Below are 27,514 nucleotides of genomic sequence, written 5' to 3'. Positions count from 1 at the left end.
GTTACATTCGCTTCACTGCGTAGCGCTGAACGAGCCTGTCACGGCGGTGACTATCGACAAAACCACGTTAGATAAAACACCAGAACTCCGCAGTGACAATCGTGTTTTTCTCCTCCTTGGACTACTTGTTCAGCGTCTTACCGGTGATATCGCGGATCTGCTGCAGAGGCCATAGAACTTGGTGCAGTCGTCGTCACGTCACGGTAAAGAGAACGCGAACAGCTACAGGATATCCAAGGTTTGGAGGAAAAATATATTCGCACCATTCAGTTGTGCTTGGCATTCTTACAGAGGCCTGACGCTAGCTTGCAGCTTCTCACTTGCTCACATCGAATGTGAGGTGGGTGAGTTTCTCGCTGAACGCCCACAGTTTGGTAGCTGCGACCTCAGACTTGCTGAGATCCGACGGGTCCTCGCGTTGCGGAGATCCATAGCACTCCAAGTACTTGGGTCCATAGTAGTCGCCGCCCTTGACGTCGGCAGCCGTGGCAGCGTACAACGTCGGCAAGGCTCCTTTCTCCGGGCTCTGCACGGCCGTCACGCCAACGCTGCGGAAGATCAGCCACCAGGCCCAACTGTCGCGATTCGTGTCGGCTGCTTTCGTATGGATCTTGGTGTTGCAATATCCTGGATGCGCCGCAGCCGCGGTGATGTTGTGGATCCCTGCCGCTTTCAGGCGACGATCGAGCTCCATCGTGAACAGAAGATCGCACAGCTTCGAGACCATGTACGTCGTGATCTGCCCGTACTCCTTTTCGTTCTGAGCCATGATCTTGTTTTCATCGTAGACGAAACCAGCGTGTCGATGCAGTAGGCTGCTCACCGTGACAACACGCGCCGACGAACTCTTCTTCAGCAGGTCGAAGAGTTGCGCGGTCAATGCGAAGTGGCCTAGGTAGTTCGTGGCAAACTGCAGCTCGTACCCGTCGATTGTCTTGGTGTAGGATCCACCCACAATTCCAGCGTTATTTATCAGCAAGTCCAATCCCATGCACGTCCTGTTGAAACCCTCGCAGAACTTGTGGACGCTACTCAAGTCACTTACGTCCACAAGCATGAACTTGACCGTCCCGGCGCCAGGAGTGGACGCGAGGGCTGCGCGTATATCAATTTCAGCTTTGAGGCCGCGCTCTCGGTTGCGGCAAGCCAACACCACGTGAGCTCCTTTGCGAGCCAGCTCCAACGCGGTGATGAAGCCGATGCCGGAGTTGGCACCTGTGACGATCGCGGTCTTGCCCTTTTGCGATGGAATTTCCGTCGCGTTCCAGTTAGCGGGAACTTGAGGCTGAGAAGCAGCTTTCTTGCTAGGCTTGCCGCCCATGGCTGCTGCGTTGCTGGATAAATCCAAAGTGGCGAGAACTCTGTTAGCGGAAACGCACAACAGGGACGAGGACATTGGGAAAGGTTGTCCACCACCTCCAACGGTATTGTCTAGCTCATCTGCCAACGTCATGTCGCGGTGCACATGTACGTGCTCATAGTGAAAACAATTAGCGTGATTTAAGCCTGGTATCTCGTTAATGCCAACGATCTCAATAGATGTCCGTCCCGTTCACGACACTTCGTTACAGCCATTTCGGATACTTGTCTTGTCTTCCCTTCCACAGCGCCTTACTTCTCAATGTCGAACGACAGCTTCGTGAGTCTCTCGCTCAAGGTCCACAGCTTCTTGGCCCCCGACTCGGACTTGCTCAGCTCGGACGGGTCCTCGCGCACAGGGTATCCGAAGGTCTTGAGGTGTTTGGGTCCGAAGAAGTCGCCGCCCTCGACTTCGCTGCCGGTCGCCGCGTACAGCGTTGGTAGCGCGCCCATGGAGCAGCTCTGGCGCGGAGACCAGTCCGTGACCTTGTACACCAGCCACCACAACCAGCCGCTCGAGTTGGCGGCGGACGCCGTGGCCAGACTGGTGGCCGTGATGCCTGGGTGGCAGGCCACGGATGTGACGCCGCCCACCCCCGCGGCCTTGATGCGGCGGGACAACTCCGTGGAGAAGAGGATGTTGCTGAGCTTGGTGACGCCGTAGTTGTCCATCTCACGGTATTTGTCCTCGCTCGTGACCATGATGTCGTCCTCGTTCCAGGTCGGGGCCGACCGGTGCATCATGGAGCTCACGTTCACCACCCGCGACGGCGTGCTCCTCTTGAGCAGCGGGAAGAGCTGCGCCGTCAGGGCGAAGTGGCCGAGGTGATTGGTGGCGAACTGTCGCTCGTAGCCGTCGGCCGAGAGGCCATAGACTCCGCCCATAATACCGGCGTTGTTGATGAGCAAGTCGAGGCGGTCGTGGTTCTGCTTGAAGTCGGCCGCGAACTTCTTGACGCTGGCGAGGTCGCCCAGGTCCAGCTTGACGAATGTCACCTTGCCGGCCTCGGGGGTGGCCGCCAGCGTCTCGCGCAGCTTGGTCTCGGCTTCGCGGCCGCGTTGCTCATTGCGACAGGCCAGCACCACGTCCGCGCCCTTGCGCGCGAGCTCCAGGGCCGTCTCGAAGCCGATGCCCGAGTTGGCGCCCGTGACCACCACGACGCGGCCCTTCTGCGACGGGATCTGCGAGGCGTCCCAGTGTTTGGGCACAGGTGTGCGGGAGCTCAAGTCGCTCATGATCTACAGCCAGTCGGTGCTTCGTCCTGCGCGTCCTGCGTGGCAGATTCTCGAATGCATTGCGATGGTCCATCCGACGGTCTCTTCAACGGCATCGCGTCTGTTCCTGTCCATAGCCGCGGAGAGGCGTCATGGGCAGCAGCAACAGCGTGGCCGCCGAGTCTCGTCCGACACCTGGAGCGCTAACGACATTGCATCACAGCGCGGCAAGCTCGTGGTCATCACGGGCGCCAACTCGGGCATCGGTTACCAGGCCGCACTCGAGTTGGCTCGCAAGGGTGCCGACGTGGTGCTGGCCTGTCGAAGCAAAGCGCGAGGCAAGCAGGCCGAGCTACGGCTGCGCGAAGCTCTCGCTGCCAGTTCTGACGCCGGCACCGTCAAGTTCATGCAGCTGGACGTGAGCGACCTCAGCAGCGCCAACAAGTTCGCGGACGAGATCAAGGCGACCCACGACCGACTGCATCTGCTGATCAACAACGCCGGCGTGATGGCGGTTCCGTTCAGCACGACCGTCGATGGCTATGAACGCCAATTCGCCACGAACCACTTGGGCTACTTCGCGTTGACAGCAAAGCTGTTTCCGCTGCTGAAGCAGAGCACACCGTCGCGGGTGGTGAAAGTAAGCAGTATCGCGCACAAGGACGCCACGCTCGCTCGCTTCGTGTCGGGCGCCGGCATCATGCACGCGGACGAGAAGAACTACCGAGCGCTGCGTGTGTACGCCGAGTCCAAGTTGTGCAACCTGCTCTTCACGTTCGAGTTGGGTCGACGTCTGCGCGCCCGAAACATCACGGATGTCGTTGCAGTGGCTTGTCATCCCGGAGTCACGGCGACCAACCTCATGGACGCGCCGGCCACGGAAGGCAGCAGAATCAGCAAGCTCATGTGGCGCATTGGCGGGATGATTCCCCTGCGCCAAGACGTCCCGACGGGGACGCTGCCCACGCTGTCGACAGCGTGGACGCCGCCACTGGGGCCGACGTCGAAAGCGACTACTACTACGGGGCCAGCAGGTTGTGGGAGATCAAGGGCCCACCCAAGCGCGTCCAGGCCCTCGCTATCGCTCACGACGAGGCCGCGGCCAAGAACTTGTGGGACGAGAGCGAACGACTCACCAAGGTCAAGTTCGACGCTGTCCATCATGTAGGGCGCTTCAACATATCGCAAAGTTTCTAAGATGTTCCCGTGATGAGTGGCTGATCCCAGGTTACTCACAAAGCCGAGCTTCGCTCTGGATTTTGCAGTGAGCGTGCGAAAAGGAGTATATGATAATACAGTCAGGCGCTAATAACTGTAGATCGCTGTCACTTAAGCCTGGATGGCTGTTCGATTTAGCTACGAAGCTGATGGTTGCTAATAGAATTGGCAAGAGGTCTACGGTGCATGACCCCGGTGATTGCCTAGTTTGGCAAGATGAAACGCACTATGGGATGATATGCGTTAGTGCGAATGCTACATTCTCTTGAATTTGTTGGCGTCTGACTTCCTTTTTGTAAGAAAACTTTTGTGTTTCTTGTGCGTTTGTGCGCACACGAATTCGTTTTACCCCTGGCGACTTTTCGATACAACCACTGTTACTCTGAGCGACAATCCAGAGTTCTCACGAATTTGTTGGCGTCAGATAGCTACTGTAATACACGAAACTCAATACCACCCCGTATTACAAACGCTGGACAAACACGAGCACTGCCTCGTCGAGCAGCGTAAGATTAAACGCTACTGAATTGAGTAAGCGGTGCGCGTGACGGCAGGAAGTCAAGGACGGACATCGACATGGCCACCTGCATAACCCCAACGAGGTTACGATGTCGGCCATCCGCGCTGGTAGAAATGCATATACAGCGTCTAGCACAACCTCCAAGTAAAATGGTCGCGACAGGTAAGACAAATTCGATTCATGCACTCCTGTCTACATATTGAGTAAATCTGTTGCTAAACTATGTTTCGCGACTCGATCTGCGACGATGTTGCCGGATTTCATTCAGGGCACTAGACCATTTTAGCTGATCCTTCCGCCTTTGACGGTTTGTTGGCGTGACATCGCTGATCGGAAGCTCTGCGATCACACCTTGAAGCATCTCGCGCGCTTGTTGAACGCTAGGTGCTTCTAGGTATTTTGGCTTGTACCTCCATCATCATACAGCGATAGTTTGATATTTTTTTCGCATCTTACTGGAGGTGAGGTCCTGCCATTGCAAAACTCGGTACGGGCCAGCTTGCCCAGATGGGTCGCCACAGCACCAGTGCTCCCAAGCACACATCAAAGACATGCTGGGAATATCAAATTCGGGTTGTGCTCGTGTAAATCTTTCGTTAACAAGAGAAAGATTTGTTGTAGCAGTGTGAGATCCGTGGCTAAGTTCACTGGCGGGTCGGTCGTGAGATTCATCAGGTTCGACACTGCGTTCAAACTGACAAGGTAGATGATTTCGAACGGATTGAACAAGATCGAATATTCCGCAATCAGAAAGCGCCCACGATACACTTGCGGTGACCTCTCGGGTTGACGCAGAGTTTTGACAGCGCGACATTTCTGGCTTCATTAGCTCCACCACGGTCGGCGCTAACTCACCAACAGACAGCGATAATTGCTGTAGTTGTTCCGCTTGCTTCTTCATCGCTACCAGCAAATGAACGTGCGGGGGAACCCCAGTGGGCCTCATTCGGTCCGATACACGTGCTGTCCGACAAACCAGTCGTTGTTGCAACTGGGACACGAGCCTGGCGTTTCCGAAAAGGGCATTGCGGAACAAAGGGTGTTGTGCACTCAGTGTTGGGCGTAGATATTCGCTGTGATAAACTAGAGACGCCATAAGAAATTCTCCAGTTCGTAATAAATGAGGTGGCAAATTCTTAAAGCACAAATTAATACTATCGCGAACAAAGTCGTCGACATCGGGGAAAAAGGGCGATAGTATAGCGAACCCAGGATCATCAAATGGTAGCCCAGCCACATAGCGCCCTACAATGTGATCACCGTCGGCCTCGCAACGAATGTAAGTATCTTATACGCCTGGTAATTTCCACCCAGCCCTGATGCAAATTGCTGCAGCCGAAGGACCTCCGTTTGAGCACGATGAAGATTAAAGTTGCGGATCCTTTACAAGCTGAATGAGTCCCGATATCAGACGGTAACAACCCCTCGTTTTCAAGCAATACTTTCATTTCATCTTTCTCCATCACTCGTTTTAAGGTTTTCGAGAAACGGCCGTACTGGTTACCTCCGGGGAAGATCTTTGAATCGGTGATTCCAAGAACTGCAGCGTATATTGCTACCGCCAGCACAGGGCAAATTTCCGGGATGAATGGATTGTGTCGTGTAGGAACACGCGCTAATTTATATAAGGCACACTTTCCCCACCAACAACACCCACCAAGTCACCGAAGACTCAATGGGCTTGTTAGGGTTAGAACCTGAAGGCCCAGGAACTTTCCCTTGAACCGGGTTGATGTTTCCCCCCTGTGTACCGAGCTTCCGCTAGTCGACCGACGGAAGACACAGCGTCACTAGCCACGAGCAAAGGCTAGCACGCTCTCACACACAAAATATACCTCGCAGGCCCTCAGAAGGAAGGGTCCCGGCCTTTTACGGCGTGATACGAGGGTGCCGGAGCTATACTCCGGCGGGAAGAAATAAATGGAGCGCGCTCTCGCTCCTCCAGTTCCTGGCGACGACTCGTCGCTACCAATACACCGGCCACCTGCCAGGGATGAACACACGCTACACTAGTAGATGTGCCCAGCGACAGTCATAATCCTACCTACCAGGTTTACCTTGAGCTGCAGGTCGTTCACTGCAGGCACCGGTGTCGCCCTTGCGTGGTTGGGAGGAAAAGCTGTTCTGTTATTGTTGCCCGAAGGCTTATCTTGTCTTCTCTTAAGTTTCCCATCGGTCAATACAAATATCAAGTATAAACGCGTCCGTTTTTGGACCGCCAGTTGTAACTCACGACTCTTCGGCGCTTTCTCTGCGACGTGGCGGCGTTACCGACGACTCAAACGGCCGCTGAAACGCCACCGACGACTGGGCGCCGATGACTCATAAGTTCGGATCTTGCCAGTAGGTTCGCACAGTACTTAGCGAGCTGCAACCGCCCGCGCTTGACTTGGGACCGTCGACGAGTCATCGTCACCGACCAATTTAGGCCAATGATCAACCGGGGAGTCTTACGCAATGACTGGCGATGACCCTCAACTTGCCATTTAGCATTGACACCTCGAATCTTGTCTCGGCTTCATTTTTCGACACCACAACAGCCCCAACCGTGACACGGTGAGCGTCAGGGTGTTCCTGTCGCCATGGCCAGTGACTCGCGCGCTGCTCGGGCTGCCTTAGACTCCGCGTTCAAACGTTGTGGTCTCCCTCTGTCGTCGAACTCAGTAAAATTGCTCTCGGCTTCTCACGTCTCGTGTCCATTGCTGACGGTGGTCTTGCTGAGCCTTCGTCCGGCTCGTAGAGCGCGCTAGTATCTGTTGGGACTTGTTCTACTACTCCAGGTACTTTCAGTCAGCGGCCTCTGGAGACGGCAGCGTTGCAGAGTCGTCCGGCAGCTCGTCCACGGTAAGTCGTCGTCACATTTTGCTCTGACCGTTCCCGCATGGAGCACTAACCCTGGCATGTTCTTGCTGCGGTGTTGCGGGTTGGTTTGTCGTCTCCGCGGTTAAGTTCAACTGCTGGTGGCGACCCACCAGCCAGGCTTCCCCGACGTCTGCTAGGCTTGTCTGCGTCGCCGACTGCCACTTGCGCTGCTTCTCTGGTACGTCCCGTCGACTCGCTCTACTGGATTCAGCTTCTTGTGCTCATGCTCACTGTCGTTGTCTTCTTCTTTGGGCTTCCAGGCTGTTCCTTCTGTTGATATGCCCGTCAGAGATGCCGCCGGCGACGCAAGTACAAGCCAATTGTCGCCTGCGGTGACTGCGTGTTCCGCTTCGAATGTAGGTACCGGTCCACCCGCCACCGGCGACTCACAGGCTTCTGGCGATGCTGTATCGTGTGATTCCTTCGAGCTGCCCGTCATGGAAGCTTGCGCTGAGTCGTCGGAGTGCGCGATAGCAGTGCTGGATCCTCGGTTTGAATCTCTCGGACGACTCACCGTCCGTCTGCACCAGTTCCTAACATCCACGGGGATCGTCACGTTGGTTGTCGCTTGGCTGCCACTCACTCGCTGGATAACGTGGTAGCGGCGACCACTCCCGACATGAACATGCACGACGACGTGACGCTGGACATGGACGTGATGCGGGAACAACTGCACGCCGCCGAGTCCACGCGCGCTGCCGCTGAAAACGCTATGAGGAGAGAGTTATACTCGCACGGGGATGTTCTGACCTTCCTTGAGCAGGCGTGCGCAGAGTTCGAGCAGACCAAGAAGGAGGCCAAGCGCCCGCGCGTCCTGGAGGTGCGCTACGTCGTAGAGGTGGAGGACCTCCGAGGAGTGATCGATGCGTACACGGAGATGCCATCCCGACTGAAGAATCGGGTGAAGGCTGGCGACGCTGAGAGTCTGTCCTATCAGCGTCTTCGTGAGCAGGCGGGATTCAAGGCTGCGGTGACGGCATCGGCTGCGCAGGATTAATTGCCGGATTTGGTGATACCCGTGTTACTGCAGCGTCTGAGTCTTCGCCAAGCGCTGCATCTGCCCCAGAGAAACAAACCTCCGACACTGCTGGTGGTTCCGGCGACTCGGATCTGCTTGGCGTCCTGGCTCGTGCAGCTGTTGCTTCGGATCACGAGTGAGTTGAAGTTGAGTTAAAGCGAGTCGTCGGCAGCGTCTTCTATCCATTTGGCTTTCATTTCCTGTCTCGCTTCTGAGTTGTAGTCGATTTGCTGTCCGTCTCTGGTAGCGTTTAATATTTCAAATGCAAAAGGTAATGCTGCAGTAGCTGTTTTCGACTGTGGTCTTGGGCTGCGTTGCCCCAAGTACAGGTCATCATGGTGGTGACTCATGGCCACGTAGTCTTCGTCAGCGACTGGAACCATCTGCAGGCGCTGATCGCTTCTTTTGCGCCGCAGGTAATCGTAGAGGAGCCCGCCGCGGGAAAGGTTAGCGGCTGGCTCCCACGTTGGTTCATCGTAGCCGACCCATTTGACTCTGAACTTGCGCACTGCTCTCTCAGTTCCCGTGGACAACGGCACACGGTCGTCGAGGATGGCTTCAACTTCATATTCTCCTGCCACGTGATCCGGCTCCCAGCTGTCTTCAGGGAGCAGCTCATCGTCAAAGTCTAGCCGCGTGTCGTCGACAATTCCGAGCGCGAGACAAGTCTTCGGTCGATCGCCAAACTCATCAACAAGCTTCAGTCGGGAGATATGGACGACTGGATAAAATTGGTATCCACTGCGGTTCGGTAACTCGAGTTCGAAGGCATAGTCTTCGATCCTCTTTTTGATCCTGAAGGGTCCATGCCACCGGTGTGCCAGTTTCTTGGTAACGCCGGGCTTGACTCTCTCCATGAACAACCGGACCCTGCAGCCGACATCAAACGGAGCCTGCAGCATTGATTTCCGACCTGCAATCGGCTCAATTCCGCCAGTCTTCGGTGGATCCACCCTGTCCCGAGAGATATGTGCCCCCTGTCCCGCAAACGGTTGGTTTGGGGCACTCGTCGACGACTCGCGAGTCGTCGGTGGCTCATGCGTACTTGGTTTGGGCGACAAGTCACTTGGGACGGGGGTATCTTGTCCCGTAGATGGTTGGTCTTGTGCTGCCGCCGACGACTCGGAATCCCGAGTCTTCGCCAGTATCGTCTTCTCTTTCCCGCTTAGTTTGGCGTTGTGTTTCTGTGCTCTGCGAGTCTTCTCGGTGGCTTGATATTCCCTGGCCATCTCCATAGCAATCTGTTGTTGTCTGTTGACTTCGTGGCGCCACGCGAGTGCGTCTGACTGCTTCGGCGTGCCGTGTCGGAGCGAGGATGCCATGGCTTTTAGCGTTGACTGGGCATCCCACCCGTGCACCAAGTAGAATAGTGTTTCCTTCCGAGTCGTGTCTTGTGAGTTGTTGATGACGAAGACTAAGCGCTTCACGATCTTGTCCCAGTCTTGTTGGAGCGGGTCTTCGGCGTATACCTTGACGGATTGCATTACAGGTTTGACTGACCGTTCTTGCTGTCCGTTGGCTTGCGGCCGGTAAATCAGCGTTGCTCGGGACCTTGACTGCATCATTTCTGCAAACGCTTGGAACACTTCGCTCACGAACCGTGGGTCGCAGTCATGGCGGATGAGTGATGGCGCACCGAATCGTCGGTATATGCATTCCTCGAATGCTTGTGCCACCTTGAGTGCGCCCGTATCCGTTATGGCTTTCGCAATGATGAAACCCGTAAAAGAACATTGGAAGAGCAGGAGGGCTGTGTTGCCCCTCCGAGTCTTCGGCAGTGGTATCACGAAGTCCATAGACACTATCTGGAAAGGCCGTTCCGCCGGCACGTTGCCAGGAGAGTCTCCTTTCAGTTGGGGGCGGCTTTTGCTAGTGCTGCAGTCGGGGCACGACTTCACGTGCTTTTCCACGTCGGTGTAGAGTCCCAACCAGTACTAATCTCGCTTGACTCGCTGGTAGGTTCTCACCACACCCTGATGGACACCTTCCAGCGAGTCGTGACAATTCTGGAGCACTTCTTGAATCATCGTGATGGGTACCACAAGACGCAACGAGATCTCCTCTTGCGACTCAGCGTCACGCCGATGACTCGTTCCTATGTAGTGTAGCAAAATTGTCCTCCGACAACACGAACTTATCTGTGATTTTCCATGCATCTCTGGCGGCTCGGTATCCAAGTTTCTCGACATCTCCACGTAACAAGGTCTTCAGGTAAGCCCATCGTAATTCTTCGTCTTGTGCAGCAGCTATGCGCCGTCGTCTCTCCTCTTGGACTTCCACCGGACCAATGGCTTGTGCGTTAGGAGCTGCTGGTGGAGCTTGAGTCGTTTCTGTAGATTGAATCTCGGGAGGTTTCCGGTTAGGGTTAGTCTTCGGCGGTGGCTTCGGCTTGTCGTGTGTGAATCGGACATGTTTTTTCTTGCTCTTGGTCTGCGCCCGAGTCATCGCCAGTAGCACGCCAGGCTCTGGACGCACGAAATCAGCAAATGTCTTGCGTTTCAATGTTGAGCCGCCGTCCAGAATTTGAATAGAGCCTCCTGTAACCAGGTTTTGAGCTTCTGATCCTTGTGGCGGCGACTCGTAGATCACTTCTTGTGTCCGATTAAGTCCGGTCAACTCTGCTTTCCGGTTTTCGCTCAGAATGACCTTGGAAACCTTTGACTCCAAGGCTTCTGTTGCTAACGAGTCCGCGGCTGCATTGTATTCGCGTACCACATGCAGGTATTTGACTCACCGCAACCGTGCCGTGATCTCCTTGTGATGATTCAGCTGTGCCATCAGTGACTCCTTCCGGCAAGCTATCACCCCTAGGGATTGCTGGATCGCGAGTCCCGAGTCTCCCACGACCACTGAGGCTTCGGCACCGTGTTCGATCGCGGCAAGAACGCCGTTGTTCATACCGGTGTACTCAGCGATGTTGACCGTGGTTTTCTCGAGGTAAGCGTTCGCTGCAATAACTATTTTCCACTCCGGAAGGCTCCAAACGATCCATGAACAACTGCCGTAACCACCATACTTCTCAGTCTTTGCTGACCCGTCGAAAGAGACCACGAAGCATGTGTGAGTCGTCTGTAGGCGTGCATAAAGCAAGTTTGGGTCCATGCGAATCAGCGGTGAGCCTTTAGTCGGCGGGGCAACCAGTTCCAGTGAGTCATCGAGATCCACAAAATTGGTCACCGTCGACTGGAGCAACTGGGTGAAGGCGCAATTCGTCTCCTTGACTCGTTGGACGATCAGATGCCATGGAGAGAGAAATACCGCAAATTGTACAGCTCTCCCAAAGAGTGACTTCGACTTGGTAATCCACTCCAATGTGGAGAAGTGAGTGTAGACTCGTATTGTCCGTCCTGTCAACTGGGTGTAGCAAGTCTTCAGTAGTAGCAACAGCGCTAGCACCTCTTTCTCCGCCGCGTGATAGTTCATCTCGGCCTCCTTCAATACACGTCCGCAGAATCGAACAGGGTGCAACTTGTCATCATGCAGCTGTAGCAGCGTGGAGCTCAACGCCCACTCATTGCGAACAGCATGACGTGCACTTCCTTCGTGCGGTTGAAGTGGCGGAGTATCGGCGCTGCCGCAACCTTGTCTTGGAGAGCTTGGAAACTCCGGCGGGCAACTGTGAGATTACCCTCCGGTGCGAAATCGTCTTCTTTCAGCTGGTACAGCGCCGCACCGTAGACAGCGAAGTCTTGGATGAAGCGGCTGTAATAATTCGGCGCAGCTAGGAAAGACTACATTCCCTTCTGCGTTGGTGGGAATGACAGCTTAGTGATCGCGTCCAGCTTCTTCGCGTCAGGGCGAATGCCGTCTTTTGACACCTCATGGGACAGGAAGTCGACGCGTCCTTGCACGAAAGTACTCTTGGTAAAGCTGACGCTGATCCGGCACTCTTCAAACGACTGAGGAGTCGATCCAGCGTCGCCAAACAACTGTCGAAGTCGTCGCCACTGACACAGATATCGTCCACGAAGGATCGCCGGTCGAACACAGGCGCCAGAAACGACTCGTCGGCTTCGTTGGTCGTAAACATATCGGCCTCTGGGCTGTTAATGAGCCAAGTAATGTGCTGCTCAGTCGTCTCCGAGTCATCGCGGGCGGCTGCAAACTTGGTTCGAGTCGTCGCTGTAGTGCCTGGTAGGTGAGGTGACGACTCGAGTCGTCGGCACTGCTCTGCCGAGTCTTCGGCGGCCTTCATCTTTATTGCAAAGGCGTTCCAGCCGCCGTTCGGTCTGCCTGGGCTCGGTGCGCAGTTGTCATGCTGAGTTTGATATCCATCAACTTCATCAATGACTTCCAGAAGTCCGAGATGAACTTCGAGTCGCGATCAATGATGATTACCTTCGGCAATCCGTGATGCCGAACAACTGCATCAAAGAACACTTTAGCCGTGTCCTTCGCGTCAGCTGTCGAATACGTTAGTGCATACTTCGCTCGCTTGGACAACTTGTCCACTGCAACTAGTATTGCATCAAACCCTTCCAACACTGGCAAACGCGTGATGAAATCCATTGACACCACTTCCCAGCATTCCTTTGGCACTGGTATCGGTATCTTGTGCGCTTCGTGGGTGTCACGTGGGTGTCACGTGGACGTCCGCGTCGGACCTGTGCGTGGTGCAGGAGTTCATGAAGGCGGCGACCACGCTCGCAGCTGGACAGGTACGAAGCCGAGCGTCACGCCATCGGCTTCAACCGACAGAAGACACAGATCGGAGTGCACATTTGCAGTGCGCTGGCCGGCATGCACTCGCTGTCGCCGCCGGGGATCCACAGCTACTTCAAGTCAAGGGACGTGCTGCTGAATGGAACGATGAAGGGCAAGGTGACCAACTTCTGCACGTCACACAAGCGGATGTACAGGACGTCCACAGAGAGCAAGAACGCGACTCTGTGGATCGTCCCCGAGGTCATTCGCGGTGAGATGTACAGCGCCGACGCCGACATGTTCTCGTTCAGTGACAGTGTGGTGCTGTCGGAGCTAGACATGCTTTCGGCCGCGTACGCCGAGGCGCGGCAACAAATCTGCGACTCGAGCTGGTGCCCGTTGCAGGAGGCCATCCTGCAGAAGGGACCAAGGGAAGTCTCCATGTCTTCTCTGAATCGGGTCCCATTGTGCTGGCAGAGCTCGGGAGCGCGTGCGTATTTGTAGATCCGCTCAAGCGCGAAACCGCGTCTGAAGCGCTGTACAGGCTCCAAACCATTCTGGCGAAGGAGTTGCGTAAGTCCCAGCTCGTGGCTCGGGCCGGGATCTTTTCGCGTCTTCTTCGATAGACTTGCGTGTATATTTGAATTCTCCTTTTCGTTCGAGGACGAACGAGCAAGACACTAACTATCAACTGGTTGTCAATCTCTGGTGCTTGGGGGTCAGCCCCAAGTTGGGGCTGAGGGAGTTAGACCATACTGGATCCAAGTCGAAGAGATGGGTCCCCGAACTCGTCTCACCGCGGCTTCAACTTGTCCCCCGAAGCGGTCGACGTGACAGCCGCAGGCGTACGTTGGTGGCGTTCCGGGCGACGACGACCGATGTCGCTGGTTTGTTGTTGTCTCTGTTGCTGGGCGGGCGGAATTCCTGATCGATCCCTTCCTGCTTCTGAGCCGGCTCTCTCCGCTGCGACTGAGCGGGTCCCAGCCAAAGAAAAATAGTGGAAAGAGAGACCGCTGTCGTAGCGCTGGATTCGTATGCCTATCGAGATGCTGAGGTGCTGCGGCGCACGAGATGGAGTACCAGCGGTAAGCACGACAGTGAGCGGTGGGGTGGATGCCCCGTGACGCTCATTTGACGCACGGCGTCGTCGCAGTGACTAATCCAGCTAGCCTGTGACTACTTCGCAGCGCGTGCTGCGAATCAGCCTACCACTTTCTGGGAGCTGAGTGGCATGCACGTAGCACGCTCGCTTGGGGACGATATTAGTCCCCATCGAGGTTCCTGGATAACCAGCGCTCGTCGGCGGTGGTGCCGTTCGTTTCAACATACGGTATACGCAATGCAAGACTCAATCGGATAGAATCACTGTGAGGAGATTTGAAAAGGAAGACCACCGAGAAGAGTCGACAGCGTCGGAGACTTCAGTCCTCTTAACGAGGTATATTTGAGAATGGGAAGTTACTTAGAACAGGGGCTCTGTACTACATGCACAGGGGCATTCCCGTTGGAAGCGCGAGGCTGCGGTAGATGTCTAACCTAGCTACATCTTTTCCCTGTCCTTCAGCTAGACACAAACTGACATGTAGCAAGAATTTGTGTGACGATCTTGTGATCGCACTTAATCGGAGTGGTGTGCGACGTTTGAAGCTATTTGCCGACATGGCGACGGAGCTCGATGCTGAAGACAATGCTAGCCAGGTGAAGACGGTCAAAGACAATATCATCGGAGAGAAGACTGTGAAGATGTACACCCGTGGAATATGTCGATACGTGGTGTGGCTTTACGAGAACCAGAGAAGTGTCCTGTGCGATGGTTTCCTTGATGCTTTGCGCGCCGGTGCTTTGGAGAATGACGGCTTGGGTATAGCGTCGCTAGAGCAAGGCAGCATTGCTCGCGTCATGGCTGAGCACCCTAACCTATTTCCTCTAATTCTGGTCTGCATCGCGCTGACAACTTCGAGCAATTCTTGCTCTCACTTGAGAGCCGTAACGGAGGTGAACTAGGACAATCAGTTTACGATTCGATGTGTTCAAGTCTGTTTCATTTGTACCGAGGATATGGGCGGTCAATGACACCTGAGTTTGCTGCTGATTTGACGGTATTTCTAAAGGCTTGGAGCGCACCGTCGCGCGACGAAATCACGATGCTGGCGTGAAGTTAAAGGATGGAAAAGAACCTCTGTCGTTTTCTGTTTTACGATCTCTTTGTGCTACGTTCCTCAGTCATGACGACGAAGAGTTGGTTTTGGCTCATGCATTTTTACTGTTGAGTTGGAGTCTAATGTGTCGTGCGGGAAACACAGCATCAATCCAGTCCGTCCATATGAGTTGGGATGGAGACGCGCTCGCAATACTTTTCGGGTATATCAAAAATGATCAAGATGGCACGCGGCCTCGTGATGCTAGGCACGTGTATGCCAATTGTGGTGTCGAGAAATGAAGCCGAGACAAGGTTCGAGGTGTCAATGCTAAATGGCAAGTTGAGGGTCATCGCCAGTCATTGCGTAAGACTCCCCGGTTGATCATTGGCCTAAATTGGTCGGTGACGATGACTCGTCGACGGTCCCAAGTCAAGCGCGGGCGGTTGCAGCTCGCTAAGTACTGTGCGAACCTAATGGCAAGATCCGAACTTATGAGTCATCGGCGCCCAGTCGTCGGTGGCGTTTCAGCGGCCGTTTGAGTCGTCGGTAACGCCGCCACGTCGCAGAGAAAGCGCCGAAGAGTCGTGAGTTACAACTGGCGGTCCAGAAACGGACGCGTTTATACTTGATATTTGTATTGACCGATGGGAAACTTAAGAGAAGACAAGATAAGCCTTCGGGCAACAATAACAGAACAGCTTTTCCTCCCAACCACGCAAGGGCGACACCGGTGCCTGCAGTGAACGACCTGCAGCTCAAGGTAAACCTGGTAGGTAGGATTATGACTGTCGCTGGGCACATCTACTAGTGTAGCGTGTGTTCATCCCTGGCAGGTGGCCGGTGTATTGGTAGCGACGAGTCGTCGCCAGGAACTGGAGGAGCGAGAGCGCGCTCCATTTATTTCTTCCCGCCGGAGTATACCTCCGGCACCCTCGTATCACGCCGTAAAAGGCCGGGACCCTTCCTTCTGAGGGCCTGCGAGGTATATTTTGTGCGTGAGAGCGTGCTAGCCTTTGCTCGTGGCTAGTGACGCTGTGTCTTCCGTCGGTCGACTAGCGGAAGCTCGGTACACAGGGGGGAAACATCAAGCCGGTTCAAGGGAAAGTTCCTGGGCCTTCAGGTTCTAACCCTAACAAGCCCATTGAGCCTTCGGTGACTTACCCTAACAAGCCCATTGAGTCTTCGGTGATTCGGTGGGTGTTGTTGGTGGGGAAAGTGTGCCATATATAATTTAGCGCGTGTTCCTACACGACAACTGGTGCCGCGACCCGGGATTGATGTGACCTTCTGTATTTCGTGCTACTGCAGGTCGATCGACTTTACGAGCAACCAAGAAGAACAAGAACAAGAAAAAGAAGAAAAAAGACGAAGAAAGAAGAAAGTGGCGAAAGGATCACGTCCAGCGGTACCAGCAACTCCAATGAAGACTGGCGGAACGGGTGGCGACGACTCGACTGCGGCCCTGATCACGCCGCACCTCGACCCGATTGCTGAGCGGACCGTCAGCTTCGACGACTCGATGACTGGATCCGACGCCAAGGACGAAGAAATGGATGAAGACTACGACGACTACCTGGAGGAGAAGGCGCCTGCGCCAGCGGTGGTGACACCCGAGACTCCAGAAGATGCGGTGGTGTCTGCGGGACGCAGTGCGGGCACGCGTTCGTTGTCGCGAAACCTCGCGGTTGAGCTTGACGATGACACGCGTTCCGTGACGCGCAACCTCGCGGATGAACTGGATGATGTGGATGGCCCAGGGCCAGCGTATGACGACTTGGAAGACTTTGAAGACGCCGCCGACGACTCACGGTCACCGGTCCTGACGACTCAAGTGACCGAGCAAACCTCCGGTAACCGGCCGCCACTCAACGGTGACACGCCGGCGGCCAACAAGGTTCTCGGTCGACTTTACGAAGAGATGAAGACGAGCGACTGGGGTGAGCTATTCGAGCCAACGATGACTCGCCAAGCGGTTTGGGCCGATTTGTGTCTCGAGTTGGCTCGCCCAGTGAATTCCATAACAATCGAACAAGTGGTGAAGGAAATCGAACGATTTCTGAAAGCATTGGGTCTTCGGCCTCTGGAGTACCCTTCGCCGTCGACTCTGGAGTGCTGGGTGCCGGCCGAAGCAGGCGCGGAGCTCTGGAAATGGAAGAAGCGACTCCGCACAGCCTTCGGCGTGAACTCGTTCACTCTGGACGACTCGCGGAAGACTCGTGCGACTCGCGAAGTGGTCGACCCGGCTAGCGTACCGCTGCCGACGACTCCGAAGAGGACAATCCGCGAAAACCCCAGCCGAAAACCCACCGGAGGGGTGTTTAGCGCGTCAGGAGAGCGATCCCCGTACTTTCAAGACTCCCATAAGGTGACTCCACCAACTACGGGCAACTCAGACCGCGCTGGACGCGCCACCGATGACTCAAAATCGGCCAGGGGCACGAAAAGCAACTCAAGACGGAGCACGATCCACCGCAGCGGGCCCCCGACGACTCGTCGGACGAAGAAGCGGACTTTACCGGCGATGGGGGAGCGCAGATGGGCGAGTACCTGCGCCAAATCCGTGAAGTGACCGAATCCGAGTTGCTTAACGCGACTCCGAGGATCGAGGTGGCAACGCATCGCCCACTGGGACAGATCAAGGCGTTTTCGGGCACCAGGAACAAGAGCGAGAACTCGATGCAATGGCTTCGCGCCTTTGTCTACGAGATGAAAGGAACACGAGCATCGCCCAACGATTGGTGCATGCCTTTCGAGCTGAGTCTTCGGGACGGCCATCTACATTGGTACCGACAACTACCCAAGAAGACCAAGCGAACGTGGAGCCTCTTAAGCGAAGCTTTCATCAAGTACTATTGCTCCCAGTTCAGCCAGTCAGCGGAGACTCGCTACTACTCAGCCAAGCGCGAAGACAAGGAACATGTTTGCGACTACCTAAACCGGCTCAATGGCTATGCCAGGAACGTCGGAATTCGGTTTGAGAGCAACGGCCGCAAAGCACGCGACCACGTCAAGCGGTTCCTCGAGACTCGCGGTGACCGAGGACTCGAACGGCGTCTGTGCCACCTGCGCATCTCTGATAGACATGAGTTGGAAGAGATGATCCAAGAGATATTGAAGATTGACGAGCGCAATTCGTCCCGCGAGTCGCCGCTGCATCACGCTCGAGCTCAGGATGCCTCCCGACGACGTGACGACAGACGTCGCGATGACTAGCGCCGCCACGAGAAGCATCTGTCGCCGGCATCGTCGCCGAACTTCATGGACGGGACACGCGGGACACTCGGCGCGAATTGCAGCAACAACACCACAGATATAATGGCGACAGCAACAGCGAAGATGGAAGTGAACACGTCAGTGACGACTCACAGCGTTACGGCGACGACTGGGGTGATAGCTATTCATCAGATGGAAGAGACCACTACCTTGCAGCAGCCAACGACAACGAACGCTGAGTCGCCGCTGAAGGCACGTACGCCCGGTCTGACAACCGACAACCCAGGGGTGGCTCAGCGGGCCGCAGCCAAGGCCGGGACAATCGGTTCCAGAACCGCGGCTACCGCGAAGAGAAACCTCGTCAATATGGGCCGTGCGCAGCCTGCGGAGGCCTCTATCACTCGGTGCACTACTGCCGGCGCCGGTGCAAGCTGTGCAAACAAGTGCACGACGTCGGAAAATGTGACGTATTCCAAGAAATCACCAAGATCGTCAAGTCCAAGGTCGACAAGAAAGACCTCACACCCGAGCTCCAAGAACTACTGTATTCGGACATTTAAACTAGGCAGCCCGCCAACTACGACTGGGTTGGTCCCAATCGGGCTGCCACAGTTAGCCGAGCCTGCAATTGAAGCAGAGTGCATCTTTGCAATCGTGGGCGAGTGCGAATGGACGAAGACTGAGCAAGATAACGACATGAAAACGACGGAACTGGAAAAGGAGAGAGGCGACTGCCTCGGTGGAGGTGTGTGGTGTGAAGAAGATGATAAGGAAGAGATTGGAGATACTGCCGAAGACTGGCTGACAAGCGCACAAGAAGACTAGCGCCGACGACTCGCTCCGGAAGTTCAACTCTTAGCCGGAGAACGGATGGGATGGTGGTCGGCGCAGAAATTTGACAAGCGCGTAAGGATGCGGACACTGGTGAACGGAGCCGTGGACGACTCGTGCACGAGGTTATTGCTGGACACTGGGGCAAACGTCAGTGTCATCTCGGAGAAACTCCGCGAAGTAGTGGGCTTGGAAGTTGCATGGATGTACAAGAGATCACCAAGGGCAAGATGATGACGACTCGCCGAGCGAAGGTGAAAGTCACCCTTGGATAGGAGCGCGTTTATGTCTTCGAAGTTTGGATAATGGGCCACATGCGCCGGGGTAGAAATGGTGCTTGGCACCGACTTTACGATCCCGGCCGGTATCCGACTGGACCTCCTAAACGCGACGGCCAAGCTTCCCGACGAAGTAATGATCCCGCTGATCAAGACTCAAAATATGATGGACGAGGCCGAAGGAAGCCACGTCGCGTACCGTCCGACGGAACCAATGCAAATACCGGGCCACGAATGGGACGAGTTCAAGCTACAGCGGCGACAACCCGAGCCGACGACTCACGTGCCATGGATTCGCCGAACTGAGACGTTCATCCCGACTGTCACCAAGTTCTACAGGGGACGTCCGGTCAGGATTCGACTAACCAACGCCACAGATCGGCTGGCGAGTTGTCCTGTGCACTTCCCGGTGATAGGCTGGGTTCCGATTGGGTCGCTACCGAAGACTGACGGCTACGTGCAGCTGGATTTCGCAAAGTACAAGGAGTGGCAGGTGCTCGCATACGCTGCCGCACGGGACAAGACGTAACTCAAGAGGGAGGCTGAACTCTACCAACAATGGTTGGTCAAGCAGCCCCCCGCGGTGGAACGACCAATTTACTCGACGCCTAAAGGTATCCTGCAGCTACCTGACGAAGACTCGGGCGAGAAACCACTCGTCAATAGTGGACGTGACAGTGCCGATGACTCGTCGGTGATGGATGCCTCAGAATGGATAACGGAGGAACATCACCGACGCCTCGACGCTACTACCGGTGACTCGACGGGGGTGACGACGACTGACGATGAAGCCATGACGCCAGAGGCAGCTGGGCCAGGACTGGAGACCGCTGAGCCGACGGTAAGCCGCGACGAAGAAAGACCAAGGACTGGAGTACAATCCGCAGGGACATCCACCGATGACTCAGACTGCATCCAGGAGTTAATCGTGCAGCTTTAGACACAGCAGAGCTTAAAGGTTTTGTACACGGGATGATCGCTGAGAGGGTTGCAGTATTTGCTGGTGTTAATGTTTTTGACGGAGTTGCTGGGCACAGGCATCCACGTCGCATGGCTTCACAAACTTAGAACGCAGAGCAGCTTGTTCTCCCAGGTCCCGCGTGGGCACGGCAGCCACGACAGCAAGGTGAACGACGATAGAGGGCAGGAGCTTCATGGTTTGGCTCTTCAGATGACGGGACGGGTTAGGCTGACTTGGAAATTTGAGAACTACATGTCCATGACATACTGTCCTCCTCTGTCTAATTCCTCTGTGAGGTCCATTACCCCAACAGAAAATACGTGGCATGACGCTCACATTCATCGACCACGAGAAGCAACACTTTTATCGTTGAGGCTGTGGATGTTTTATTTGGTAAACTTGGGAGAAACGATGTCCTACGTAGGTAAACTAAGGTGCGCAACATAAATTTCAATCTGGGAGTGTCGGCTGTAGCTCTGTAAACAGATACTTCGAAGTACTATATCATATTCCACTAAAAGAGAAAATATATATAGTACGGCCGTAACTGCAGGTACGGAGGGGAACTAGAGTGAACCCTGGGCGCAAACGGCATTATCCGCAGAAAATAAAATGAAAAATAAGAGAATGCATGTTATGATCCACGAGTGAATTGCACTAGACCTTGACTGCTTCTTGGTAACACGAAACGTTACAACATAGGTGACTTGAGAGCAATTTCTCAAGATTCATGGAATGCCAATATTTCTCGATCAGAATGTGAGACTTAGGTGTCGAAAGTGCAACGAATTGGGTGCAGAATAAAATTATCTGACAAATAACCCGGACAATTTTGGTTCATCGTACGGTACGCGCGAGGTAATACGTCTGTATTACTGGCATAGTTCCTTGTGCAGACCATACGCATGTCCAGTCTTATCTATCTACTAATAGAGTATCGGTTTCCAGCAGTGCTCTGACTGGTAAAAAGTGAAGGCGAATTTCCCACTTAGTATTGAAATGCAGTTCTGTTTTTAGGTCCGATTACTGTATTGTATCCGTTTGGGGCAGTAGCGCGGTGGGAGACACAACTAAACCACTTATTTCCTGTTATTATTAAAGAAAAGAGGAGAGCAGTACTATACTACAGCAAGAATCTATCTATGTTATGCTGTGCGGTCCACAAATGAATATCCAGGGCGAAGCACGGCTTTTTTAGACTTTGCCTGTGACCGCGACCACGCCGCGTAGGCAACGAGAAATAAGCAAATCGAGACAGGGTGTAACTTTGCTTCATCTGCTTCAAATTTAGGCCACGAAATTCCAGAGCTCTCTTCGTGCGGCGCACGACTTTGTCTTTTTAATGAACGGAGGCGACCACCCCACATCTTCACGAGGACTGCATGTCACCTAAACGCGGAAAAAATCCGTGGATGTCGCTCGAATGATCAGATAAATTACCTGTCACAGGTATTATCCTGGAGTACAAGTTATCTGAAATAATAGGGGTTTTAACTTAATAAAAACTGGATCGGTCAACACACCAGCATAATTTGATTTGAGCACAGGTAATTCAACATCACAGCCCCCTCAAGCGCCTGTTGAACCTAATCGATTGAATCATATTCAGCAGGTTTTTCGATTGGAGAATAATGGCACTTGAGTGGCATCCACCTAAGGACTAGTGATGGGGACGTACCGCTGAACGGATAGTCTACGACCACTACGTTCTGCGGGGGGTTGGACCGCGTTTAAACCACCCTGAACCTGTGAACCTCCACTTACGACTATACTTGAAGTAAGTATGCTACGAAAATTTGTGTAACATACACATAATCAAATCGGCAGTAAATGGTGCCAGTGGTGCCGCTTGCTTCGTCCGCAAAAATGGCCCCGAACGCTAGCTGCGTACGCCAGACGCCAAGGCTCGCCGTGTTCCACCACCCTTAGCCCGATCGCCACGATGGACTACCCGCTGAAGCCCAACGGTTAGTCTTGAGACCGAAAGAAGGTTAGGCCTGGCAAGGACATGGATCACGCATGGTGGCATGCAAGCCCGCACACTGACTCGTGTTGCCAGGCAGATGCTACCAATAACAGCAATTGCGCTAGCCTGACGCTCGCGGACGTTCTCAAGTCGCCGCTCAAGCACCAGCAGCAGTTCTCGGTCTGGATGACTGACCACGGCGTGACGCTGTCGGATGCGCTCGTGCTCGCAAGCCGCCTGGAGAACCACATCGCCGCGAACGTGTCGATTGAGGACACGCCGGAGTACAACGAGCTCTCGAAAATGTCGTTCGCCGAGTTCAAGTGCAAAATTACGTGGCTAGTACTGCCCGAGGGACTGGAGCAGTGTCTGGCCTCGCGCGCGGACGGCCTCCGAAGCGGTGTGGAAGTGTCAGGTGCCGTGGACTATGAAGCAAGGGCGGGGTGCGCCCACCAAGAGCCAGGGCATGTGCGGTTCGTTCACGGGCGCGGTGGAAGGCACCACCGCCATTGTGTCGAGCGGCAAGTTGCCGAGTGTCTCGAAGTAGGAGATTGTGGACTGCGACTACGATGGAGGTCGCATGGCCTTGGATTACGGAGCACGGCGGCATTTGCAAGGAAGAGAACTAGACCAAAAGCGCAGGTTTTACCGCAAGTGCTCCAGGTCAAGGGCTTCTAGGACATGAACCCGCAGAGCGAACGCGCACTTATGGTGACCGTGGTGGAGCAGCCCGGGTCGGTGGCTATCGACGTCGAACAGAAGGCGTTCCGGTTCTACAAGTCGTTCGTGTTCAGCTTCATGTGCGGTACAAGGCTGGGCCATGGTGGGGTAGACATAAGCTATGGAATTAAGAAGGTTTATTGAGAGCATGCACATGTATTTGCCAGTGTGCTTTCTTCCTGGTGACCGACACGCCAGTTTTCAGCTATGAACACGAGGTCTCTCACTAAGGTTGGTGATAGACTACTCCGGTTGACTGTCACAATATTTCCGCTCGTGGAGAACGCGCGTTCCGACGGAATTGTCGTTGCCACCGTTCCGAGCCACTTTCTCGCTAGCCGGCTCAAATTAGGGTAGTTGCCAGCATTGACCCGCCACCAGTCGAAGGGACTTGTGGCACTCTTCACAGTCGTGACAGCGCCCAGGTTGCGAGTGAACTCATTCTCGCAGTCTTCTTCCAGCTTCGTGGGCCGAGCGGGAACGATGTCAGGGCCAAACATGTGATCGTACATGTAATTGCGCACTTGCTGCTCTGCTTGAACAGAGACTGGGGTGGAATGTTCGCGATTTTCACTCGGCAAATTGACTCGAGCCAATGCCGTCATTGCTTTTACGACTTCCTTGCATGCGCCTGGAGTGTCCGCCGGGCTCAGATGTGACATTCGTTTTGCTACTCGCGGATCCAAAAACGCAACCCATTTCAGCTCACTCTCCTCCAACGCTTGGAACCGCTTCGTATATAGCATCAGCATAGCTTCTCGACATTCGTTCATCATGCGCTTGGCTTCAAAGACACAATTTTCGTCCCCAGCTTCCGCGGCAAGAGCATCAAAAAGGTCGGTTCTCTCTAAATGTTTTCGTATACCAGAGAGTACAGGTGTGGTATCGGGAAATGAAGCCGAAGCCAAAACCCAAAGGCGGGACGAGGGGCGAAGAAGACTGGAGGCGCCGGCGCTAACTGGCAAGTCACAACCCATCGCCAGTCATTGGACCAAACTCCCCGATCGCTGATTGGCCTAAATTGGTCGGTGACGATGACTCGTCGACGGTCCCAAGTCAAGCGTGGGCGGTTGCAGCTCGCTAAGTACGGTGCAAACCTACTGGCAAGATCCGAACTTATGAGTCATCGGCGCCCAGTCGTCGGTGGCGTTTCAGCGGCCGTTTGAGTCGTCGGTAACGCCGCCACGTCGCAGAGAAAGCGCCGAAGAGTCGTGAGTTACAACTGGCGGTCCAAAAACGGACGCGTTTATACTTGATATTTGAATTGATCGATAGAAAACTTAAGAGAAGACAAGATAAGCCTTCGGGCAACAATAACAGAACAGCTTTTCCTCCCAACCACGCAAGGGCGACACCGGTGCCTGCAGTGAACGACCTGCAGCTCAAGGTAAACCTGGTAGGTAGGATTATGACTGTCGCTGGGCACATCTACTAGTGTAGCGTGTGTTCATCCCTGGCAGGGCCAAGAGTTAGTGGCCGGTGTATTGGTAGCGACGAGCCGTCGCCAGGAACTGGAGGAGCGAGAGCGCACTCCATTTATTTCTTCCCGCCGGAGTATAGCTCCGGCACCCTCGTGTCACGCCGTAAAAGGCCGGGACCCTTCCTTCTGAGGGCCTGCGAGGTATAGGTAGTACTACCACTTCCGACACCAGCTGTTGTGTATTTTTCATGTACATGAAAAATTATTGCAGGATTTAGCCACTACAGACTAATTGACGCCACTTTGAGCATCAGATCGACAATCTCGCCGTCGGCATCGCCCTCTTCAACGCCCTCGTCCTCGCCGTCTTCGTCCGGCTCGTCGTTTCCACGAAGGGGAGTCGCAAGACCAGTCTTTTGCCAACAGTGCGCCACCGTCTTGGCCTCCGTAGACGACCACAACAGCGAGCTCCATTGCATCGCCTGAAGCTGGTCTATTTTGTATGCAGACTGCCCATTAACATTTGCATCAGCCTCAAACCTTTGATCCCGTGGTCAATCTGTAACGACCTAAAGCGTGCCTTGAAGGACGCAATAACACCGGCGTCCAGAGGCTGCAGATAGGTGGTAGTATTGGCCGGCAGCTTCTGAACTTTGATGTTCGTCAGCACCATGTCGCCGAGAGCATGGGAGGACACGTTGTCAACCAGCAGCAGGATATGCCGCTTCGCAGCACGCATCTCCTTGTCCAGCTGCAGCAACCAGTTCTGGTAGATCTTCGAGTTCATCCAGGCCTTGGTACTCTTGCGATACAGGTAGCCGAGCTGTTCAGCCGTCTTCTTACCAAAGCACCGCGGCTTTTGGGCCTTGCCAATAAACAAAACGGGGAACGAGTCGCTCCCGTCTGCATTGGTAGTCAGCGCTAGCGTTAGCCGAGTCTTGTTTTTCTTGACGCCTTTTGTTGTTGCCGTGCAAATACTCCGCCCAGGCGCGGCTGCGTAGTACAGCCCGGTCTCGTCCTTGTTGTAGGTGTCGCGGGCGTCGTAGCAGTCGGTGATCTCCTCGATGGCATGGCGTCCTTCTCTCGCTACGTCGGCGTCAGCAGAGCCAGCCTCGCCGTGTCGCGGTCTGTAGCGTAGCTTGTGCCGCTTGAGAAACCCGGTCAGCCAGCCAACGGAGAGTCCGACATCGAGCGCAGGCCCGCCTACATCTTCTCGAATCTGCTCGGCCTTCCTAGTGATAGCTTTGCGGTTAAGACACAGCCCCCACCCACTCCTCTAAATTCTTTTCTAAAGCAGGCGCCTTTACCTTTAGCGGCTTACGCCGTTTGCCCTCACCGTACTCTGGTTTCTTGATAGTGCTTGCGTTCTTTGGTATGTCAGATACTGTGTTGCGGGCTGGGGCTTTGCGCAAGCGGAATGCTCGCTTGGACCACCGCGCTAGCTCTGAATGGGTCATGCCAGGCTCCGCTGCGCTCTTGTCAATCAGCTCGCGCTTGTTCTCGATCGTCAGCCGGCGTCCCATTGCTCCCTCGGAAGGGGGCCACAGCGCTCAGAAGCCAGTCTGCGGCGAGTGGTGGACGCGCGCTAAGCATCCCTGTTTAAGCTGATAACGTATTATTAAGGATATTTTTTCTAGGAGGTGTCGGAAGTGGGAGTACAAGCTGTATATTTTGTGTGTGAGAGCGTGCTAGCCTTTGCTCGTGGCTAGTGACGCTGAGTCTCGGTGCACAGAGGAAACACCAACCCGGTGCAAGGGAAAGTTCCTGGGCCTTCAGGTTCTAACCCTAACAAGCCCATTGAGTCTTCGGTGACTCGGTGGGTGTTGTTGGTGGGGAAAGTGTGCCGATATATAAATTAGCGCGTGTTCCTACACGACACAGGCAAGACATGCGGCGCTGTATGATATGCCTGACCGCTGAGTGTATCCGACGCAACTGCAAATGGACCCAGAAGCACCTGCAGACACTTGATACCAAACCATTCTTCAGGTTTTGGCCGTCGAAGCTTCTGTCCATGTATTTGAATTCTGTGCAGCCTTCGGGTTTCTTCAGGTAGGCAAAAAAAATTATCAACGCACCTTCAAGAGATATTAGTCGCTGCAACATTCTCCAGCAGCTGTTCCAACGGGTGGGGCAATCAGCCATGGGTCTGAGAACTTGGTCAAGATTAACATTGCAGTGTTGAGCCTGAATTTTCTCCAACCTGTTGTTTCCTTTCGGAGGCTTGAGAAAGTAAACTGCTAACGTACGAAAATGCTGCACAATTTTCCGCATTGCGCTCATATCATTGCGATGGAGGCCCTCAATTGCGTCGTCCAGATACTTTTCCATCTCGGCAATTGCGAGCTCTTGCAGCACTTCGATGCTGCCTCGATCCTCGCTTGATAATACTGCCTCTTCTTCACGTTCTACAATTTCTACGCTTTCAGCAGCAACGTCATCAGTCCACGCAAGTTTGTCGGAGTTCCCACTCGTCTTCGACTTCTTGACTAGAGCACCAGCAACTACAAGATGAAGGCTGTGTGCAATACATGCCATGTGCTTGATGCCCAGCTGGTTACCGGTAGAGACCACGTTGGATCCGCTGTCTCGAAGAAGCACCACACACAAACGCTTCGGCAATGCCCAATTCGCTAATATACGAGTTATAGCGGCTGCAATCGCACTCCCTGTGTGGATACCAGGAAACTCAAGGACTTCCAGTGTCCAATTCTTGGGAGTAAAATTTTGATCTACGTAATGTATGGTCAGCGAAATGTAGCTCTTTGCATTCCTTGCTGTCCAGATGTCCACAGTGATTGAATAATACTCGCAGCCTGTTGCAATGTTTTTTCGAACGCTCCTACGGTATTCCTCCGCCAACACGATGTTTTCCTGCCTCAACTTTGCTCGCTTTGGGAGCGTCAACGTGACCCCACCCAAATCTTCAGTAATGAACCTAATAACGCGACGAAACCAGCGTCCTCCACGATGATCAACGGTCTGAAGTGACGAGCAGCCCACTCAGCAAGAAGCTCGTTGACTCGCTTCTGCTCCTTCGCGGAAATTACACGAAGCTTGAGTTTTTTTTTTTTTTCGTGGGTCCTCAGCTGCGGCAAATGCGTCGTCGAGGTTGCGAATAACAGGCTCTCCTTCTCCACGTTCTCGC

The 27,514-nt window shown here is 54.4% G+C and overlaps 5 protein-coding genes across 6 annotated transcripts; 3 read left to right on the top strand and 2 right to left on the bottom strand.

Moving 5' to 3' along the window:
- Positions 1–12: 12 nt before the first annotated feature.
- On the bottom strand, positions 13–880 carry IUM83_07501 (putative retinol dehydrogenase; the record flags this gene model as incomplete). The annotated part of the gene is made up of 3 exons (XM_067931805.1): positions 13–50; positions 142–160; positions 329–880. 3 exons carry the CDS (start codon positions 878–880, stop codon positions 13–15), a joined length of 609 nt encoding a protein of 202 aa, XP_067799048.1.
- A 731-nt stretch (positions 881–1,611) lies between these two features.
- IUM83_07497 lies at positions 1,612–25,889 on the bottom strand (the record flags this gene model as incomplete). Of its 2 annotated transcripts, none has more annotated exons than XM_067931801.1 (3): positions 1,612–2,541; positions 25,574–25,594; positions 25,674–25,889. In XM_067931801.1, the coding sequence occupies 3 exons, from the start codon at positions 25,887–25,889 to the stop codon at positions 1,612–1,614; spliced, it is 1,167 nt and encodes a 388-aa protein (XP_067799162.1). The 2 variants fall into 2 exon arrangements, with proteins under 2 accessions (XP_067799162.1, XP_067799161.1); XM_067931800.1 differs by lacking the exon at positions 1,612–2,541 and adding an exon at positions 24,648–24,859 and having other exon boundaries at positions 24,907–25,594.
- On the top strand, positions 16,398–18,190 carry IUM83_07500 (uncharacterized protein; the record flags this gene model as incomplete). The annotated part of the gene is made up of 2 exons (XM_067931804.1): positions 16,398–17,342; positions 17,411–18,190. 2 exons carry the CDS (start codon positions 16,398–16,400, stop codon positions 18,188–18,190), a joined length of 1,725 nt encoding a protein of 574 aa, XP_067799058.1.
- Positions 19,352–19,828, top strand: IUM83_07499 (uncharacterized protein; the record flags this gene model as incomplete). The annotated part of the gene is made up of 1 exon (XM_067931803.1): positions 19,352–19,828. The coding sequence occupies one exon, from the start codon at positions 19,352–19,354 to the stop codon at positions 19,826–19,828; it is 477 nt and encodes a 158-aa protein (XP_067799100.1).
- IUM83_07498 (papain-like cysteine protease C1) lies at positions 22,203–22,773 on the top strand (the record flags this gene model as incomplete). The annotated part of the gene is made up of 3 exons (XM_067931802.1): positions 22,203–22,227; positions 22,324–22,641; positions 22,724–22,773. The coding sequence occupies 3 exons, from the start codon at positions 22,203–22,205 to the stop codon at positions 22,771–22,773; spliced, it is 393 nt and encodes a 130-aa protein (XP_067799156.1).
- Positions 25,890–27,514: the final 1,625 nt, after the last annotated feature.

This window comes from Phytophthora cinnamomi (assembly GCF_018691715.1).
Source record: "Phytophthora cinnamomi strain GKB4 chromosome Unknown Contig6, whole genome shotgun sequence".
Lineage (NCBI taxonomy): Eukaryota > Oomycota > Peronosporomycetes > Peronosporales > Peronosporaceae > Phytophthora > Phytophthora cinnamomi.
The sequence above is the reverse complement of the archived record's forward strand: the minus strand, read 5'-3'. Positions and strand labels throughout refer to the sequence as shown.